Raw genomic sequence first — 22,679 nt, forward strand, 5'->3', positions numbered from 1 at the left:
TGCATTAAATCCAGCCCAATGTTTCAGGTCAATGACCCTGTGTTCTCATGAAAGGTCATTGACCTAAAATGTTAACTCTGTTTCTCTCCACAGTTGCTGCCTGACCCACTGAACACTTTAAACATTTTATGTTTTCATTTGTATAAAAATGTTCCGCCCACTTTGCCTGCCCTGCCCAAGATGCTGAATTATGTTATGGTACAATCTGGTGGTGGCAAGTCATTCACTGATACCTGGAAACATACAAACACACGAATTAGGAGCAGGAGTAGGCCATTCGGTCACTCAAGCCAGCTCTGCCATTTGATAGGATCATGGCTAATTGGATTGTGGGCTCAACTCCGCTTTCCTGTCTAACCCCTAGACCCTTTGGCTCCCTTGTCAGTCAAGAATCTATCTAACTGGACCTTAAAAATATTTAATGACCCAGCCTCCAGTGTTCTCTGGGGGAGAGAATTCCAAAGACTAACAACCCTCTGAGAGAAAAAATATGCTAATCCCTGTCTTGAATGGGAGACCCCTTATTTTTAAACTGTGTCCTCTTGCTCTTGTCTCTCCCACAAGGGAAAACATCCTTTCAGCATCTACCCTGTCAAGCCCCCTCAGGATCTCATATGTTTCAATAAGATCACCTCTCAATCTTCTAAACTCCAATGGATTGAGACCCAACCTGTCCAACCTTTCCTCATATGATCACCCTTTCCTCTGAGGAATCAGTTGAGGGAACCTTCTCTGAACTGCTTCTAATGCGATTATGTTCTTTCTTAAATAAAGAAACTAAAATTGTACATGGTAAATGTGGTCTCACCAACTGTACAACTGTAGGAAAACTTCCCTACTTAAATATTCCATTTGCCTCCCCAATCACTTGCTTTACCTGCATAATAACTTTTCCCGATTCATGTACCAAGACACCCAGATCCCTCTGCACCGCAGAGTTCTGCAGTCTTTCTCCATTTAAATAATATGCTGCTTTTCTATTCTTCCCACCAATGGGGCAAGTTCACATCTTCCCACATTTACTCCATCTGCCAAATTTGTGCCCCATGACATAAGCTATCTATGTCCCTTTGCAGACTCCTCATGTCCTCTTTATAACTTACTCTACTATCTTTGTGTCATCAGTAAATTTAGCAACCATACATTCATCCAAGTTATTGGCACATGGGAAAGTGCCCATTCTTCATGTCAAATCTAAACAGTCAGTGTCAACAGGCTACCTCTGTTATAGTTGATCATGGCACCTCTCAAAATCCAAACACAAATACTTTCTGAAGTGTGGGTGGGTGGAGGTCCCTGAATAAGGGTCAGGAGAGTGAATGTTGGCTGATATTTCCTCTTCGAGTGCAGGGGCATGAGGTTGGATTGCACTGTCCCCAGCATGAAGCATGGGTTGAAGATGGTTTCTACCTCAGCATCACACAGTGCATTCATCCACTGCTGCATCAGAACCCACATATTATTCCTGGTCCCATTGACACATTGACTGCTGCAATGGAGTCTTTTCCCAGAGGCCAGCACGCGGTGTTGCATTGAAGCTTTAGTAACCAGCTGATAGCTTCACAAATTGACCCTGCTCACTGCAGGAACAATGTCCTGGCAATTTGGCCTAAGCCGTGTTTTGCTAACATTTTAGTGTTTCTAGGGGCAATTGTGACTTTGAACGACATTGAATCAACTGCCCGTTATACATCTCTCTCAGTTTTCATTTGTATTGGCTTCAATGGATCGGTTATTGCTCGTGTTACACTATCTGTCAAAGTCAAAGTTACCCCTACTATGTGTCAGCATAAAATAACTTCCTGTGCCATTTACTCAACAGGTGATACAGACCGTTTTCTTTGGGATCTGTGTACTGACTGATCTGTCCAGTCTCCTTACTCAAGGCACTGATGACCAAGAGCAGCAGAGGCAGCTCAGGAAGCTGATTTCTCTTCGAGACTGGCTAATGGCTGTCTTGGCGTTTCCTGTGGGTGTGGTAAGTGGCCAACTTTCTTATTAACCCCTTTCATGCTTTTTGTTGTCTTCACAGTTGAATCCATAGAGCTTCAATGGATGGGAGTGGGAGATGGTGGCGTAATGAACTGGGGAGAAGAGTTCAGATGTCACCATCCCACCATGGCAACTGGTGGAATTTAAATTCAATCAATAAATCTGGAATTGAGAGCTAGTCTCAGTAACGGAGACCATGACAACTATCATCGATTGTTGTAAAAACTCATTGTCCTTTAGGCAAGGAAATCTGCTGTCCTTACCCAGTCTGGCCTATATGTGACTCCAGACCCACAGCAATGTATTAACTCTTAACTGCCCTTTGAAATGGCCTAGCAAGTCACTCAATTAAAGGGCAATTAGGAATGGGCAACAAATGTTGGACTTGTCAGTGATGCCCACATCCCATGAAAGAATAGACTAAAAAAGGAGTGTATATTGGGTTTTATCTCTGCCTTTTAGCCTTTTTCGATTCCATCACCCCACCCCCACTAGGGCTATCTGTACCTTGCTTGTCCTGCTTTCTACCCTTAATTAGCACATTCCTTTAGATAATATCACCACCTTCAACACCTCTTTGTCCTTTTGTCTGTGACATCTTTTGGTTATCTCCACCTATCACTGGCCCTCTATCCAGCTCTACCTGTCCCACCCCCCTTAAACCAGCTTATATTTCACCTCTCTTCTATTTTTACTTAGTTCTGTTGAAGGGCCATTTGGACTTGAAATGTTAACTGTGTTCCTCTCCGCAGATGCTGCCAGACCTGCTGAGTTTTTCCAGGTATTTTTGTTTTTGTGGTGTATATTGGGAATTTGAAAGTGAGGGTGGAATGGACTGAAATTCAAAAAGGCTGTGAGATGTGTCGGAATTGCAGATCCGGCACTCTTGGTGTACAGAGCTTTTTATCAGGGGCACTAAATTGGAAGACATGTTCTTGTATACCTCAGCCAAGACGTCCCTTCAATCACATTCTTTCCTGGCTAAGGAACTTAATTTTATGGCATCTTACCTTTACAGTTGCAGTAATGCTCTCTGCTCTTCTTCACAGACTCTGAGATACATTACAAAAGGATTTACCGTGCAAAAAAAAGACTATTTGGCCCAATAGATCCATGTCAGTGCTTATGCTCTGTACATGACTGCTCCTAATCTTGTTCATCTAATCCCATCAAAATATCCTTCTATTCCTTTCTTCCGCATGTGCTTATCCAGCTTCCCCTGAAATCCATCCCTGCTGTTCACCTCAACTACTTCTGGTAGCGAGTTCCACATTCTCACCATTCCCAGGATAAAGAAACTTCTCCTGAATTTCCTATTAGATTTATTAGTGACTGTCTTATATATACGACCCTTAGTTTGGTCTTGCCAGCAAGCAGAAGTATCTACTCTGTGTCTACCTGATTAAGCCATTTCATAATCTTGAAGGACCTCTATCAGGTGGCTTCTCAGCTTCTCTTTTCTGGAGAAAGAAGCCACAACATACTCAATGTAACATCTAAGTCCCTATTGAAACCTCATGATAAAATTTTACACAAGGCTTCCAATTCTGGTCTGACCAGTGTACTATAAAGCATCGGCATAACTTCTGCAGTCAAATACTCCAATGATCTAGCTGTGTAGCTTTAGTCATACATGCAAACTAGGAAATACAAATTAGGAGCAGGAGTTAGGCCACTCGGCCCCTCGAGCCTGCTCCGCCATTCAGTAAGATCTTGGCTGATCTGATTGTAACCCCAACCCCACATGCCTGCCTACCCCCCGGTAACCTTTCACCCCCTTGTTAATCAAGAGTCATGGAGTCATGGTGGCACAGATGGAAATATTTTGGCACATCGAGTCCATGCCAGCACTCTGAGCAATCCAGTCAGTCCCATTCCCCTGCTCTAACCCGAGGCCCTGCAAGTTTATTTCCCTCATGTGTTCATCCAATTTCCTAATGAAACCATTGGTCAGCTCTGCTTCCACCACCCTTGTAGGTGGCGAGTCCCACAGTGTCTGTTCAGTGAAAGTGCTGAATCTACTTGACACATTATTTTCATCCCTTATGCTAATTTTTTTAGCGTTAACTTTAATTTGTCATTTGTTTGTCTAATTGCTTAACTGATCTAAATCCTTCTACAAATCAATAACTGCACTCTACTGCTTTTAGCCCTGTCTCAGGTGGAATGTGCTTATTATTAACTCAGCATCTAAGCACTATTAAGAGGAGTACTTTAAACAGAAAGTAACTCCTTTTTAAAACCTGACCATTCATACCCTTTATTTAGTCTAATAATTGCCTTATCCTTTGAAAAGATTTGGAGAATAAGTTGCACCAGGAATTTTTTTTCCTTCTTTCATGTATTGTGGGTGTCGCTGGCTGGGCCAGCCTCTTTTGCCCATCCCTGATTGCCCTACATAAAGTGGTGCTGAGCCGCCTTCTTGAACCGCTGCAGTCCCTGTGCTGTAGGTACACCCACAGTGCTGTTAGGGAGCGGGTTCTAGGATTTTGACCCAGCGACAGTGAAGGAACGGCGATATATTTCCAAGTCAGGATGGTCAGTGGCTTGGAGGGGAACTTGCAGGTGGTGGTGTTCCCTTCTATCTGCTCCCTTGTCCTTCTATATGGTAGAGGTCGTGGGTTTGGGAGGTGCTGTTTCAAACATGCCATTGTTACCATATGGTTCATTGGTTCTGTACATGGTGTATATTGGGTGAATGGGCATGGAAGGGCTATAAGCTGGCAGGGGGCTATAAGTGGCCATGGGGGTAGGTGAAGAGCATGATTTGACACTAAGTTGGAATGGAGAAGGTCATGGAGGCATGGAAGGGACACTGGGGGGTGTGGGGTTGGGGGGAGAGGCATTGGTAAGACCTTTTGACCATACGTTTCAGAACATTCCCGAATTCAGACTATGATTCACGACTCCTCTGAGGGGCCATGAACCACGCGTCTCAGAGAAGCTGAGTTAGATTCCGCAAAAATTGTGGGGGGGTAGGTGGTTGCTGAGAGATGCCTATCCTAGCCATGTAGTCACCCAGGTCAGGATTGTAGGGTGCACGCTCACTAGTCGCACTATCCCAGCACAGAAAAATTAGGAGCATCAGGAATTTTTCTTTATTCATTCAGGGAATGTAGACATCACTGGCTAGGCCAGCATTTATTGTCCCTTGCCCAATCAGAAGGCATTTCAGAGTCAACAACATTGCTGGGTCTGGAGTCACATGTAGACCAGAGCAGTTAAGGACAGCAGATTTCCTTCCTAAAGGGCATTAGTGATAGGTTTTTACAATAATCATTTCATGGTCACTTTTAATTCCAGACTTTTTATTGAATTCAAATTTCACCATCTGCCACGGTGCGATTTGAGACCAGGTCCCCAGAGCATTACCCTGGGTCTCTGGATTACTAGTCCAGTAACAATATCACTACTCCACCGCCTCCCCTTAGTGAGGGAGGGAATCCCGGAATCATTCTTAAATAGCTCTGGAGCCACTACAGCTCTGCGACAAATGGACCCCAGCACAAACAGGAAATCCCCCCTCTTCTGTCCAAACCCCATAATTACTATAGCACATCTGGCCCATTTTAAATGATTTTTTTGAAATTTTATAGAACTTTAGTCAGCAACTTATATTCAAAAATTTGTAAATTTTAAAATATTTGCATCAGTCTTTTTTCTTTGGTGCTGGTGTTTGATTGACATTTCATGGTTTACAAAAAAGTACGGTGTTCTAATGTGCCATGTCTGGAATAATCTTGTTCTGTTATTTCCAGATTGCTTCAATGTATACCTGCAGAGGTGTCAATTTGTTGTGCGGTATTGTAATGAGTGTAATTTCAGTTTACCTTAGCATCTTTCTTTTATTTATTCCAATTTTATTCATAGTTTTCGTTTTAAAATGCTGTGTGCAGACATCACATTACAACCTACATTAGATGCTGTGTTAAACTGGAGGTTGGTAAAACTCTTTAATTGAAAGCAGGTTTTATATTTAGTGGAAAAACTAAAAGGAAGCAGGTGAAAAATACTGGAACAGATTTAGAGGCATTGTTCTTTAGATAGAACAAGTTAATGCCACCAGAGAAAATACCATTCTAGTTCCACTAATAATTGGCTTAATTAATGGTTCACTAGGTGCAGACAGGTTTAATAGTGTATGGAAATTGCAGAGTCATGTTAATTACTGTAAATTTTCCATTACAATTACTAACAGTACCAAGCATCTTCATTGTTTTATTGCAATGACACTACTGCACACACAACAATCCAATCATGTTTCTTTATATCCAGTAACAGAGCTAAAACCTCACCCTATCTCCATCATTCAACAATGGGACACATCAGAACATAGATTGGCCCAGATCTTCCGATCTCCAGATCATTGGAGACTGTACAAACCCCCTAAGATACGTGCTGGGACCCCTCGGAATCCCAATGCACTGACTCTGTGGGAATTGCCCGGGAAGTTTGAACTTCCCTTGGGCTGTTCTCCTGCTCCTTGGGACCCTCTGCAAAAGTCTCCAACTCTGAGTTAGCGTTGGAGACTTCTGACAATTCCAACCTTGGATAGTCATCCAGGACAAGTTAGACAGAAAAATCCTAGTCTAGCACCTGGGTAACTATGTAACTGACACCCGAATCACTCACACTGACCCTCTAACTCCCCCCTCAAACCCTGACTACCTTCCTCACCACCCCCGCCCCACCCCCACAGCTCTCCCCTGACTCCATTCCATTCTCCCAGACCCCTGACTTCCCCAAAAACTCACCACCCAATTGCCCCAACCCCCTCCGTCTTCCCCCCGACCCAACCTCACCACCCAAATCCCCCAACTCCAGCCGAACCGACTTGACCTCACCACCCGATTCCCCCCTGACCCTCCAACTCCCCCTGATTCATCCTCAGCCAACCTCACCACCCCAGCTGCCCACCCTACCCAGCTGCCATCCTACCGCCTTACCTCACCCACCCTACCCCTTACCCACTTATCTCACCCACCCTACCATCTCACCCACCTACACGTTCACCCATTCACTCACACATACTCATAACTAACACAGGGAAAATCTTCTTAAATGTCCCAGCTTTTCCGTGTGTTAGTGAACATTTACCATAATATGGTGGCCAGTGCCGTAAAAAGGGGGCAGGTCTTGCCTCCCCCCCCGCAATGATCCAGCAACACAAGCAAGCAGTCGGAAGTCCTGGCCGAGCTGGGGTGCGGTGCAGTAAAGGGGGAGCAGAGTGGCAATCCGACGGCGATCGCCAGTAGATTCAGGCCACTTAAACAAACAAAACCAAAGGCAGAAAGTGCTGAAAATACTTAGCAGTCGGACAGCACCTGTGGAGAGAGGATCAGAGTTAATGTTTCAGATTGATGACCTTTCATCAGAACGGGGAACAAAACTCAACAAGTTTTGAGCAAACAGAGAGGCAAAAAGCGGGGGGGTGTACAGGGCAAGAAGAAAAGGGAAGGTCTGCGATAGGTGGAGGGCAGGAGAGGTTAAATGACAAAAGGGATAATAGCGCAAGGCAAAAGGACGTGATGGTAGAGAAATGTTTAAGAAAAAGCTTGTATTTTTATAGCGTTTTTCATGCGACAAACAAAAGATGGGTCTCGAGAAGCTGGAAATGACAGAAATAGAATCCTTACCGGTGAGCTGCTGCCTGAAGAAATGTCAGCAGTGGTTCCAATGCCCAGGCCCAAGTTTAAAAATGAGCAAGTTAGTGGTGAAAAGGACAGGATCATTCTCACTCGACAGTGCTGTGGGGGTGTTCTCAATCCTATTGGGCAGGCGGGCAGTTAAAAATCAGCCAGGAGATATTGTGCATTGCTCCCAACGTCTCCCACCACGGAGCAGGCAGGGAGGATGCCTTCCAGAAACCCGGTGTGATCCTTCTTTAGATAGCAGGGTCTTAAGGAGCCTTCAGGCTCTGACTACAACTTTAACTGTGGATTGAGCAAGGAAGGTAGTCACTGTGGTCTTCCTGTCAGGAGGAGGACCAGAAGGATCTCAAATGTGCATGTTTTAATTTGTAAACTGTCCTTGTGAGGCCGGGTGGGAGTAGCACTAGCCTCCCGAACCACAGAAGGTAAATTTAGGCTTTCCTCGCCAGTGGTTCCTCTTCCTATTCTCCCCAAAGGATCTTCCGAGATCTTTCAACCCCCCCACTCACAGCCCCACCCCGCCACCCACTCCTCTCGACTTTTCCAATTCCCAGCCCTGGTTAAATAGACCCTCTAGTTACCAAGGAAGACCACTGAAGCAGATACCACAAGTAGGTTCAGCTTACAAACTATGGTTTATTGGCAGAAAAGGGGATTGATAGAAAGCTCTGCACTGCAGGCTTCATTTTGAAAGTCTTAATTAGGTCACCCTTGAAGTCTCTATTATTTTTAACAAATGGTATTGCATAATTTTCCACTGAAGGTATTTTGTGATACAGAATCACAGAATTGTTACGACACAGAAGGAAGCCATTCAGCCCACTGTCTCTGCATCAGCACTTTGAATGAGCAATTCACCGAATGTCATTCTCCCACTTTTACCCCGTAACCTTGCACATTCTTCCTTTGCAGATAACAGTCTAGTTCCCCTTTGAATGCTTCGATTAAACCTGCCTCCCCCACACTCTCAGGTAACAAATTTCAGATCTTAACCAGCCGCTGCGTGGGAAAGATTTTGCTCATGTCACTTTTGCTTCTTTTGCCAATTACTTCAAATCTGTGCCCTCTCGTTCTCGATCCTTTCACAAGTGGGGACAGTTTCTCCCTATCTACCCTGTCCAGACCCCTCATGATTCTGAACACCTCTATCAAATCTCCTCTCAACTTTCTCTTCTGCAAGGAAATAACAGTCCCAACTTCTCCAATCTATCTTCAAAACCGAAGTTCCACATTCCTGGAACCATTCTGGTGAATCTTTACTGCACTCTCTCCAATGCCTTCACATCTTTCCTAAAGTGCGGCGCTCAGAACTGAACACAATACTCCAGCTGAGGCCAAACTAGTGTCTTTCACAAGTTCAACATAACCTCCTTGCTCTTGTACTCTGTGCTCCTATTAATAAAGCTTAGGATGCTGAATACTTTTTTAACCACTCTCTCAACCTATCCTGCTACCTTCAATGACTTATGCACATATACACGCAGGTGCCTCTGCTCCTGCACCCCCTGTCAAAGTTGTATCTTTTATTTTATATTGTCTTCCTACTAAAATGAATCACTTCACATTTCTCCACATTGAACATCCTCTGCCACATTTCCATACATCCCACCAATTTGTCTACATCCTTTTCAAGTTCTACACTATCCTCCTCACAGTTCACAATGCTTCCAAACTCTGATACGGCGGCAATGTAGTTACAGCAAATGTTTGGTTTGACGAAGGAAGGCAGAAACAGTTATCACATTGAAGTAGGCTCCGGAATGAATTCAGTATCTTGCACAGGCAGGAGCAACATCAACTTAATCCAAGGCCTCATGTGTCATGTAAGAGCCAGCCTTTATGCTACATGTTTTCGGGAAAGAATAGATATTGTTACTTCACTACGATTTCTTGTTCCCTTGCAGATGGTCGTAATAACGTTCTGGGCCTTATACTTATATGATCGAGAGTTGGTTTATCCCAAAATCTTGGACAGCTTTATACCGCCATGGATTAACCATGGAATGGTGAGTACAACAGGGACACGTTCATTGAAAGTTGCTGCAATTTGACAAAACTGCTCTGACTGTAGATGTTTTTTTGTGTGGGGTGAGTGAAGAGGAGAGTGAAGAGGAGAGTGAAGAGGAGAGTGAAGAGGAGAGTGAAGCTACCTGCCTTGGCAAAGCTTCCAGAATGAGTTTCCTTCCTGTGCAGCTCACCTGTAGCCATCTTCAGGGGTTATTTGAATCCTGCCGATTTTTGCTTTCTGTTGTGCATTATTATGTATGATTTACATGCCTTTTTTTTTAAACAATGGGCCAGAGATACCCAGGGTGCCGCCTTTACACAGAGTAAAAGGGAAAGGACACATATGTGCTTTCTCAGGTCTGGCCTGTGCTATCCAAGTCTTTCCCCTGGTTCTGCTGTGGGTGTTTTCCTCCAAAGATTAAGGAACCTCAATAACGCCACCAAGAGTTCAATACTCATAGTGGCTTGGTAGTACAGAACTTGAGCATTGCTGAAAAAAGAGACATGCCGTCGAAGTTTTTCATCTTGGCATTCATTAGGACAGCCACAAGAATGCCAAATTTCAAAGGGACAACAATTTGCACTTCATAAGAAAATTGGTTGGCAAGTCGGCTCTGTTTGGCTGAGGCATTACCATGGAGAATGCAGTGGGGAGTGTGCCTTTTTTAAAAAATTAATCAAAAGTCTGGAGGAACAATAGTTCCCTGATGCATTGTCCATGGCAACGTTTCACCCAATCAGAGTTGACTTGCCAACCAATCAGCACCCTTTTCTCATGCATTATAAATTGTTGTTCCCTTTGAAATTTGACATTCTTGCATCTGTCCTGATGATTGCAAGATGAAAAGATTTAACAGCATATCTCTTTTTTCAGCAATACTCGATACTAATAATGGGAACATGTGAAAATTTTCTGCTGTAAAAAAATTAGCGGTGCTGACCTTGCCAACTTGAGTTGCATCTGGAGAGAACATTACGTGACACTTGGCATTAAAGTGAGGGATTCGTAAGCAACACATGAGTAAAGTGAAACTCTTAAGACTCTCTCTGTCTCTATCACCTTATCTCTAGGGAATTCAACAAGTAAATTTGTTTACTTTAAATCCTCTTGTGTCACAGGTACTGGTTGTGGTGGGAACAATCCAAGGTGGTAAATTGAGCTATCACACAGGGTTGCATGTTTGCATAACATCAAAACATATTGAACTGTTTAGCTTTTTCATTCTATCACATATTCATGCTAAATGATGCCAAGTACCAATGATGCTAAATGCTCTTACTGACTAACAAGGGAAATCCATGGGCTGTGACTTTGGCACTGGTGACACAAGGCAAATTGGTTGTCTTGGTACATTGCTACTTAATTGGTCAAGTTAACAAGACTGATTCTAACTTGCCCAAACTGATGTTAGTGAGAACCTAACAGTCACAGAATGGTGTCGGTAAGCTTACCACTCCACTGACAGTGATGTTTCTGCCATTTTTATAGGGATCCACAGGTTTCACATGTTAGGCCCCTTTCAATATGCAAACTATGCCATACCTAGGAGAATGTTTGCCACTCTGGGAGGCAATGGGTTTTAATTCATTCTTGTGACGTGGGCGTCACTGACTAAGCCAGCATTTGTCGCCCATCCCTAATTGCCCTTGAGAAGGCGGTGGTGAGCTGCCTTCTTGAACCGTTGCAGTCCATGTGGTGTAGGTGCACCCACAGTGCTGTTAGGGAGGGAGTTCCAGGATTTTGACCCAGTGACAGTGAAGGAACGACGATATATTTCCAAGTCAGGATGGTGAGTAGCTTGGAGGGGAACTTCCAGGTGGTGGCGTTCCCATCTATCTATTGCCCTTGTCCTTCTAGATGGTAGTGGTCATGGGTTTAGAAGGTGCTGTCTAAGGAGCCTTGGTGAGTCCCCGCAGTGCACATTGTAGATGGTACACACTCCTGCCGCTGTACATCACTGGTGGAGGGAGTGAATGTTTGTGGATGGGATGCCAATCAAGTGGGCTGCTTTGTCCTGGATGGTTTCAAGCATCTTGAGTGTTGTGGGAGCTGCACTCATCCAGGCAAGTGGAGAGTATTCCATCACACTCCTGACTTGTGCCTTGTAGATGGTGGACAGGCTTTAGAAGTCAATGAAATGAAACCACCAAGCCTCCAGAGGTTTTTTCATATAAATTAAATTAAACATTTATTAATTTAACAACAGATTTAAACACATACACATGTCTGCAAATTACCTCTAAAATTCTAACAGGATTAGACAGGGTAGATGCAAGAAGGATGTTCCCGATGGTGGGGGAGTCCAGAACCAGGGTCACAGTCTGAGGATACGGGGTAGATATTTAGGACTGAGATGAGGAGAAATTTCTTCACCCAGAGAGTGGTGAACCTGTGGAATTCGCTACCACAGAAAGTAGTTGAGGCCAAAACATTGTATGTTTTCAAAAAGGAGTTAGATATAGCTCTTGGGGCGAAAGGGATCAAAGGATATGGGGAGAAAGCAGGAGCAGGCTATTGAGTTGGATGACCAGCCATGATCATAATGAATGGCGGAGCAGGCTCGAAGGGCCGAATGGCCTACTCCTGCTCCTAGTTTCTATGTTTCTATGTTTCTGTGTTTACTACCATAATAACTTTGAAACAAATCCCCAAATTAATCACTCCAGGTAATCTTCCCCAAGGCAACAATAACTCATAGACTTAAACAGATACCAGGCAAAACACATTTTATCTTACAAATTCAGAATGAGGTTCTTTTCAATTTGTTTCCTTTGCAGGCAGTTGCAGGCTTACAGGTGGCTTAGAGCTCACATGTCTCTGACCCACACACAAAACCCTTTTATGTATATACCTAGCCTTCCTTTGAGTTTAAATTCTCAAGAAGTTCAATTTAAAATAATTTCCAATAACATTAATATCTTCATGATAGTATCAGATTTGCACAATCTGCAGTATCTGTTTTTTTGTTAAAATCTACCTTAATGTTGTTATCAGGCCAATTGCAGATACTGAATGGTATCTCCACTGAGCAAAGGGTGTTCTTGGAGGTACAAGGTATTATAAAGTTATAAAGTATTTTCAACATAGAAACGTCTATTTCAGCCCAACAGGTCTCTGCCAGTGTTTATGCTCCACACAAGTCTCTTCCCACTCATCTAACTCTATCAACATATCTTTCTATTCCTTTCTCTCGTTTCCCCTTGAATGTATCAATGCTATTTGCCTCAACCACTCCCTGCAGTAACAGATTTCACATTCAGTTTTTCCTGAATTCCCTGTTGTTTTTATGAATGAATGAACGTGTTAAGATCTAAGAGCAGTTGAGGGGCAAGCTATATTGAAGTTTCACACAAATAAAAAATCAAAGTTGGGAATCCTCCCATTTGTCTCCATCTCTACCTTTCAGGAAGCGCTCAGCCTCCACTAAACAACTCAATGAAATGCCATTGTTCCACTGGCCTCCTCCGGCGGTCCCCAGCATCATAGGTGCCAGTCTTCAGCCAATTCAATTCACTCCATGTGATATCAAGAAATGGCTGAAGGCACTGGATACTGCAAAGGCTATGGGGCCCTGACAATATTCCAGTAATAGTACTGAAGGCTTGTGCTCCAGAACTGGTTGTGCCCTTAGCCAAGCTGTTCCAGCACAGCTACAACACTGCCATCTACCTGGCAAGGTGGAAAACTGCCCAGGTATGTCCCATCCACAAAAAGCAGGACAAATCCAACTCGGCCAATTACTACCCCATCAGTTTACTCTCGATCATCAGCAAAGCAATGGAAGGGATCATCGACAGCACTATCAAGCAGCACTTATGCAGCAATAACCTGCTCACTGACGTCCGGTTTGGATTCCATCAGGGTCGCTCAGCTCCTGACCTCGTTACACCTTTAGTCCAAACAAGGACGAAAGAGCTGAACTCGAGGTGAGGTGAGAGCGAACACCCTTGACACCAAGGCAGCATTTGACCGAGTGTGGCATCAAGGAGCCCTGGCAAAACTGGAGTCAATAGGAATTGGGGGAAAACTCTGCAATGGTTGGAGTCATACCTAGCACAAAGGAAGATGCTTGTAGTTGTTGGAGGTCAGTCATCTCAGCTCCAGGACATCATTGCAGGAGCTCGTCAGGTTAGTGTCCTAGGACCAACCATATTCAGCTGCTTCATCAGTGGCCTTCCCTTCGTCATAAGGCCGGAATTGGGGATGTTCGCCGATGATTGCACAATGTTCAGCACTATTCGTGTCTCCTCAGATACTGAAGCAGTCCATGTCCAAATGCAACAAGACCTGGACAATACCCAAGCTTGGGCTAATAAATGGCAAGTAACATTCGCACAAAACAAGTCCAGACAATGATCATCTCCAACAAGAGAGAATCCAACCATCTCACCTTGACATTCAGTGGCACTACTATCACTGAAATCCACACTATCAACATGCTGGGGGTTACCATAGAGCAGAAACTGAACTGGACCAGCTATATAAATACTGGCTACAAGGAGAGGAAAGAGGCTGGTAATTCTGCAGAGAGTAACTCACATCTTCACTCCCCAAAGCTTGTTCACCATCTACAAGGCACAAGTCAGGAGTGTGATGGAATACTCTCCACTTGCCTGGATGTGCGCAGCTCCAACAACACTCAAGAAGCTTGACACCATCCAAGACAAAGCAGCCCACTTGATTGGCACCCTATCCACCACCTTCGACATCCACTCCCTCCACCCCTTCCAGCCAATGGCAGCAGTGTGTGCCATTTACAAGATGCACTGCAGCAACTCACCAGGGCTCCTTCGACAGCACCATCCAAACTTGCGACCTCTGCCACCTAGAAGGACAAGGCAAGCAGACTCTTGGAAACAACAAAACCTGGAAGTTCCCATCCAAGCCACTCACCATCCTGACTTGGAAATATATCGCCGTTCCTTCACTGTCACTGGATCAAAGTCCAGGAACTCCCTCCCTAACAGCACTGTGGGTGTACCTACACCACGTGGACTGCAGCAGTTCAAGAAGGCATCTCCCACCACTTTCTCAAGGGCAACTAGGGATAAGACCATAAGACCATAATACATAGGAGCAGAAGTAGGCCATTTGGCTCATCAAGTCTGCTCTGCCATTCAATGAGATCATGGCTGATCTGGCTCAACTCCACTTTCCTGCCTTTTCCCCATAACCTTTGATTCCCTTACTGATTAAAAATCTGTCTGTCTCAGCCTTGAATATCCTCAATGACCCAGCCTCTATAGCCCTCTGCGGTAAAGAATTCCACAGATTAACTACCCTCAGAGAGAAGAAATTCCTCCTCGTCTCTGTCTTAAATGGGCGACCCCTTACTCTGAGATTATGCCCTCTGGTCCTAGACACTCCCACAAGGAATGGGCAATAAAAATGCTGTCCTAGCCAGTGATGCCCACATCCTGTGAGAAGAATAATAATTTAAAAATCCCCATGCTGTAGGGCACTGCAGCATTGTGCTACCCACCAGCTTAGACTTTTTGTTTTATACTTGGGGATGATGCAACATGGATCTCCATGCCCAGTATTGTATTATCTTTCAGAAAATGCTAAGCGCTTGCATACTTTAAGTAGTTCTCATTCTTATATTCAAGCTTTATCATAGCGCATCTGTTAGAAAATGCAACTCTCTTTGCCAGGTCTGTGCCCCCTTCACCCTTGCCCAGGTATTTGTGACAAGGGACCTATTTAATTTCAGTCAAGTGCTGGGCGATGGTGAAAATTGGACACACATTGTCTACCTTTATTGTTGGGCAGTATTAAATGCTAAAATAGTTCTGTCTCTCCTACAATATCTCAAAGATACAATCTGCAAGGGAGTCGGGTTATAGGGGGGCAGCCAGGCAAGTGAAGTTAAGGCCACAATCAGATCAGCCATGATCTTATTGAATGGCGCAGTAGGCTTGAGGGGCTGAGTGCCCACTCCTGCCCCTAATTCTTTTGTAAGCAAAACTTTTAGCTCAAAAAGGAAAGGAGAAAAGTTTCACTGAACTTTACAGATTCCTCTCTGAACATATTTTGCATGATTTTCTTTGCACTTCATCTGTTTGTTTGCAGTTGTAGCCATAGAAACCGTATTCACACCCATTTAGTTCAGGAAAATCAGTCCAGTGCAGATTCTTTGCATATTGTCAGTATTGCTCTTAGAAATAAGTTTACAATATTCATAACTGCAGGCTCAGATGAAGTAATGGAATGTCAGAGCACTTGTACCCCTGGGACATGTAACTTTCACTCCTTACTGTGGCTGTTTACAGAACTTACCTTGTGACCCGGGTCAGTAATTGGTTGAGAGATCGGAGGCAGGAAGGAGGGATAGAGTGTAGTCTGACTAATGTGGTGTGACAAGTGTTTTTCTCTGAGGATCTGCTTTTCACCACATAAGACTTAGATGAAGGAATGGCAAGTTGCATATCAAGTTTGCAAATGACTCTGTTAGGAAGTACAGTAAGTTCTGTTGAATGGGACCAGGACATAAACCAATGAAGTGAGTGGGAATAACTACAGCAAATAGAAGTTCAATATAGGAAAATGTGATATCATCAACTTTGAATTTAAGAAAGTCAAATTGGAATTTTTATTTCCGAGCTGTAGAGGAGCAGAAGGATTTGGGTATTCATGTGCACAAGTCACTAAAAGATAAGTAGAAAGGCTAATGGAATGTCAGTCTTTGTCTTAAGCAGATTAGCACCACAAAGTGGGTAAGCGCCTCTTCAGTGTATCGAACCTTGATCAGATCACAACTGGACAGCTGCTTTCAGTATTGGGCACTGCACCTCATGAGGGATATACCATATATTGGCCTTGGACTGGGTACAGCACAGATTCACCAGAACTATAGCAGTACTAAAACGACTGCCATATTAGGTTGCAAGGGTATGTATTGCCTTGAGTTCAACAGGTCTAGGGGTAATCTAATGAGGGTGTTCAAAATGACAATAAGTAAGATTCAGAGCTCTGAATCATGGCATCATGGAATGGTTACAGCACAAAAAGAGGCCATTCAGCCCTTCAAGCCCATGTTAACCCTCCACGAAAGTAATTTACCTTGTCCCACCGCTTCTCTTCCAGCCCTGCAATTTATTTTCCCTTCAGGCGGTTTATCCAATTCTCTTTTGAAAGCTGTGACTGAATCTGCCTCCACCATACTCTCAGGCAGTGCATTCTGGATCCTAACCGCTCACTGTACAAAAAGGTTTTCCTTGGTGGCATCTTTGGTTCTTTTGTTAATCACCTTAAATCTGTGTCCTCTGGTTCCGCCAATGGAAACAGTTTCTTTCTATCTACTCTGTCCAGACGCCTCCTGATTTTGAACCTCTGTATCAAATCACCTCTCAACCTTTCCTTCCCCAAGGAGTACAGCCCCCGCTTCTCCAACTTATCAAAGTGACTGAAGGAGGGTGGGGGGAATCAAGAATAAAGGGGAATAATCTTATCAAGAGTGAGATCAAGAATCATTTTTCACACAAGGGGTAGTGGGAATCAGTAAGTGCCTCCCCCAAAAGCCTGTGGGTGATGGGACAATTGGAAAGTTCAACACTGTGATTAGCAGCTCTTTAGAAGGATATCAAGGGATATTGATCCCAGGCAGGTAAATGGAATTAAGGTACAGGTTGGCTATGATCCAAACGAATGGTGGGGTGGGTTTGAGGGGCTCGGTCAGCTATGGGCCGCTAAAATTCAACAGCTCTTCAAATTTTCCTGTCCCACCCACGATGATGCCCACCGGTGTTGGGGCCGGGAAGTCCCGGCCTATGTTACAGTTTTGTTTTTTAATATTAGGGATGTGGGGTCAAATTTAGAGTCAGGCCTTTTTGGGAGTGGAAATTAGGAAACGCTTCTGCACACAGAGGCTGGTGGAAATTTGGAACTCTCTTCTGCAAGCAGCAGTTGATGCTGGGACAGTTGTGTAATTTCGAATCTGAGATTGATAGATTTCTGTTACTCACCGATACTAAGGGATATGGGGGCAAAGGCAGGGATATGGAGTTCGGTTCATTGTTAAAGAATTTTCTTTGCCTCTAGCTACAGAGATCAAACTTCAACTAGAAAATGATAATTGCATCGGTAGTGAGCAGGCCTTTTGTGCAGAGGCTAAAAACAGGTGTCACACAAGCTCAGCGCGATACTTCCCGTCACTGGACAAGGAGATGCAGGGGAAATGCAGTCAGTCATATCTGAGACTGACTCCACTGATCTACTTAGAGGCTTTCCGGCTGGGAGCTTATCTCAAAATGGGAATTTCTTTAATAAAGCAGATTACCTGCTGACACACGACAACTTTCATTTCCTTTACACTTAAGACACAAAGCTAATGGAGAAGTAAATCCATGAGCACCAGTGTAAGGAAATAACAAATAGACCCAAAATGCTTATATGTCTGTACAGGTCTTCTACCTAAAAGAACTGTAATGGCCCCAATTGCCATTGCTGATGGGCGAATCCCTTTGCAGATATATAAATACATCATATATGTATATATTTAGGCCACTTAAAAGCAAATGATTCCGGTTTCCTTTCTCGATTGGAATGGCATTTATGTTTTTCCAGCATTTTTAAGCACAGGGTGACTGAGCAGTCCGCAGCTGTAGGTACTAACCCAGCTGCACTCTGACCCAATTTCACAGGAAGTACACATTACAAGGAACAGGCATGATAAGCCGACTATTGTCCTATCACTTTTCCTGATCTGCTGGGTGCTCTGAAATGCTGGGCTAGTTTGAATTAATTTTGGTTTCTGTTGAATAAAGATGTTACACCGTGCCGTATGGAAGGTCAAAGATGCATTTATTCTCAATTAAAGGGTCCTGCCATGGTCTGGTCTTTCAGTGTTTGTTCAGACCATGTGTTCAAATTGGCAGAGTTTCAGATTGTATGTAATTGAAATGAGCATTTTCCCTGACCATGTGCTTTGTCTCCCAACTGGATGCATTAGCCTGGAAATGACTGTTCAGCATAAATACTTACACTGGTGGAAATTATGCACAGGGGAATGAGGTCAGGAAATTGTTAGTTGTTGAACTGGCTCACATCCTGCTCATGGAGCACCACCTTTGAAATCCCTGCACTGCTTCAATGCTGGCAGAATGTGCACTGACTTTGCGAGCAACGCTACTGCCTAACAGTCAATGGGGGAGCCTTGGCTCTCCTGCCCCTCCGGCGTTAACCTTGGCCAGGTTCTTGCATGGCGGAGGGACTAAAACCCAGCCGCCATGAGCATTGCTTCCCATCTGCTTGGATGGTCACAAAGGGAAATGGAGGGAAGGGAATGCCGGGAATGTCGGAAAGCGGCTTGTGCGGGCCCACCACCTGTGTGCCACCCACTTTATCGACAGGCTCGGTAGGGCACAGCGGCCTGGCAGTGATAGGGGAAGCTCTGCCTCCACAAGCTTGGGTTCAGCTCGGACAGCATTTCCAGAGCCATTCATCTGCCTTCAGAGCAGCTGCAGCCAGCCCCCAGAAAAGCAATGGCGCTGTCAGTGCCAAGGTCTCTGGCTCTCTCAAGTCATAGGAATGCTCGCCGTGTATGGCTGTACTGCACACATGTATGGCACACTTACCAGCTGCAACTTACATCAGACGCTAGACTGGGTGAGCACAGCATACCTGCTGCATCAACCAACGCTGGTGTTTTAATCTGATCACTATGTGGCTTTCCCAAACACCTTCATCGTCTTTCCTGATCCTGGAATAAGGCTGGCTGCTGGGTTACAGTAAGACAGCTGTTCGAATCCATGTGGATTCACTTGTGCAGGTTCCTATGGTAGCCTTGCCAACCCACTCTTTTGGCGTTTCCTGTAGCTGCTGGACAAGGTTGCGTGTGGTGTCACCCCGAAGGACATACTCCAAGAATACATACCCCTGCCACCAGGCAATCCCCTAGTGTGTGTCCAACCCCTGCAAGAGAGATAAAGGCAAAATACTGCGGATGCTGGAAATCTGAAACAAAAAACAAAAATTGCTTGAAAAACTCAGCAGGTTCTGACAGCATCTGTGGAGAGAAAGACAGAGTTAACGTTTCGAGTCCGTATGACTCTTCTACAGAGCTTAGAGCTCTGAAGAAGGGCCCTGCAACAGGGCTGTTTTGTCTTGACCTTCTCCATGTAACCCCGCAGCATATTAAAATTAACACTTCAACAGCAAGAGTCTGAGCATGCACCAAAGACAAGGCTTAGACATGAGTGAAGATGGTTATAGTAATCGTGCCAGTGGACTAATAATCCAGGATAAGTGAGTTTGAATTCAACAATGAGAGATGGGGAAGGAAACCTTTGGTGTCCTTACCCAGTCTACCTCAGATGTAAGTTGCAGTAGGTATGTCTGCCATACATACATGCAGTACATGGTAAGCATTCCTAAGCTGTCAGGCTGTAAGGAGGACTTGCATGGGGCTGATTATGTGGCAGTTATTTGTCACCGAAAATAGTTTAGAAATCGTACTGTGGCACATTTTTTTCAAGCTTGTCATTTATATATTTGGAGCAAGTGACACTACTCTCCCTCCCTCTCATAGGAACAGCAGGAGGCCATTCAGCCCCTCAAGCCTGTTCCGTCATTAGATAATGACAGATCTGTACCTTAACTTCCCTTACCTGCCTTCAGCCTGCATCCCTTGATTCTCTTACCGATTCTCTACAAAAATCTATTGATCAAAGTCTGTGAAACTTGAGTTGACCCCAGCATCTGCAGCTTTTGGTGGGACAGAGTCCCAAATTCCTACTATGAGCAACTCCCTGCTCCCAGGGTTACTGTACCACTCATTTCTGTGGAGCGTGCGCTGCAGTGCTGAAGGGGACAGCTCTCCTTTCCCTTCCTTATTCTTCTACAAAACACTTTGTGCTGCAGGTGTGACTTATTAAATCCATTCTTGTGATGTGGGCATCGCTGGCTGGGCCAGCATCTATTGCCCATCCATAATTGCCCTTGAGAAGGTGGTGGTGAGGCGCCTTCTTGAGCCGCTGCAGTCCATGTGGTGTAGGTACACCCACAGTGCTGTGAGGGAGGGAGTTCCAGGATTTTGACCCAGCGACAGTGAAGGAACAGCCGATATATTTCCAATTTAGGATGGTGAATGTTTCGGAGTGGAACTGCCAGGTGGTGGTGCTCCTCCCACCTATCTGCTGCTCTTGTCCTTCTAGATGGCAGCAGTCGTGGGCTTGGAAGGTGCTGCCTCAGGAGCCTTGGTGAGTTCCTGCTGTGCATCTTGTAGATGGCACTCACTGTTGCCACTGTGCGTCGGTGGTGGAGGGAGTGAACGTTTGTAGATGTGGTGCCAATCAAGCCAATACAATGATATAAGTGGGTGCTGCAGCACTTTAAATCAGCCTCAGTTGTTAACTTTAAGGAAATGCTTCAGTATCACAAGAGCAGATGTTCTGGTCAGTATCTCGTTGCTGTTTGTGGGAGCTTGCTGTGTACAAGTTGGCTGTCATGTTTCCTACATTACAACAGTGACTACACTTCAAAAGTACTTCATTGGCTGTAAAGCACTTTGGGACATCCTGAGGCCATGAAAGGTGCTATAGAAATGCAAGCCTTTTTTTTTGTTCCTTCTTTTTTGCGTCTTTTTGCTCCTGGTCCAACTGAAGCCCTTCTGTCCCGATATTGACCCATTACTACTCTCCTGCTTAACTATTCCTTTGCTGCAATTGCAAATTGAATTCCCCATGGAATGACCTCGGAGCTACCCTGTGTGTTTCACTTAGCCATCTTTGCAGGGCCTCCAGACGTACATCACTGCCTCCTTAGGAGCAGAAACTCTAACGACCCTTTCCTCTTCTCTCGCCAACCTTCCTGGCCAACATGCCTGCAGAGGGCTAACCACCCCAATTTACTTCCTATCCTGTCCACCCCAATCCCTACTGCCCATCTGGATTCTGCCAGTGGGTCAATCTCCGTATTTTCCTCCAGAATAACCATTCGCTCATGAATAAGGCCCTTGCCATCCATGAGCTTCTTGTGGACGATTGAATTGACAACCCTTTTTTAAAATTGCCACATCTCTGTCCTTGCTGACCAGCAATCCATCTCCCAACTTTTCTCCTCTCCAAAATCCTTGAGCATGTTGTCACATAATATGGCCCTCTTTCTCCGTTCCTGTATTCAGGTATTCTCTCCTGTCACAACACTGAAATGGTCCTAACCAAACTCATCACTATCTGATTGCGGCCGGAACATCCCGATCAATGGCTTCTCTTCACTATCAACCTAAGCGATGGTTTCAACTCCTAAGTTTTTCACGTTTTTTTGAATTGTCCTCTCAACAGCTTGTTTTGTTTCCTAATTTTCTGTTTTTTTAAAAAACATTCATTCTCTACTTTCTGATCTTTGGACTGGTTTCTAGATTCTTGAGCTTCAGTCGTGACTGCGCTAGGGTTCAGGTCAGAGACATGCTGCTGCATAATAAAGTGGTTGTACACTTTTTGCACAGTTCTGAATCTCGAACCCACTGATTCGGTCACTCTTTCACCTGATCTCTCTGGTTAATAATCTCATCATCTCTCTGAGTGCAAGAATGAGCGCTGTAAGCAAGAAGCTCTCACACCCTTTCACTTTTTAAACTTCTTCTGGCTAATCCCATCTTGGATAAAATCTAGTTTCTGACTGAAGAAAGGTTTAACATTCTCGGATGACATAACTTCATCTGTTCCTGTGCAAGTGTCTTTGATCAATGATGGGTCTGTCAAAGTCTCCGCACTTGCCAGTGGTTTCCCCTCCCGAGACGCATGCTGGCTGAACTTGCTATCACAGGGCGCTGACTTTCTCTCAAGAAGTGTTCATGATCTAGCCAGTTCCATCTGGCTCACCATTGTTGGTTTCTGAGCCCCCTAATTGTTATAGGAACGGACGGGCAAAAAGTTCAGTTGTGAGACTACTTTAGTGCGATAAGGTCAGAATGAGTTTATTAAGTTTTCTGGTGAGTCATAGCAATAAACTCAGGCGGTGATTTAGTCAAATGTGGGCTATACACTACCCATATTATGACTGGACCGGGAGCGCACAATGACTTCTCC

The 22,679-nt window shown here is 44.6% G+C and overlaps 1 protein-coding gene across 1 annotated transcript in view; it reads left to right on the forward strand.

Annotated features, from left to right (window-relative positions):
* The window catches only part of aig1 (androgen-induced 1 (H. sapiens)), a 128,012-nt gene that overhangs the window by 59,128 nt on the left and 46,205 nt on the right, over positions 1 to 22,679 (forward strand). Inside the window, exons 2-3 of the mRNA XM_078557623.1 lie at positions 1,823 to 1,978; positions 9,548 to 9,649. Of these exons, the coding sequence (XP_078413749.1) occupies positions 1,823 to 1,978; positions 9,548 to 9,649 (258 nt within the window). The remainder of the gene's footprint in view (positions 1 to 1,822; positions 1,979 to 9,547; positions 9,650 to 22,679) is intronic.

The sequence above is a fragment of the Cetorhinus maximus genome, chromosome 14 (genome assembly GCF_964194155.1).
Source record: "Cetorhinus maximus chromosome 14, sCetMax3.hap1.1, whole genome shotgun sequence".
Classification (NCBI taxonomy): domain Eukaryota; kingdom Metazoa; phylum Chordata; class Chondrichthyes; order Lamniformes; family Cetorhinidae; genus Cetorhinus; species Cetorhinus maximus.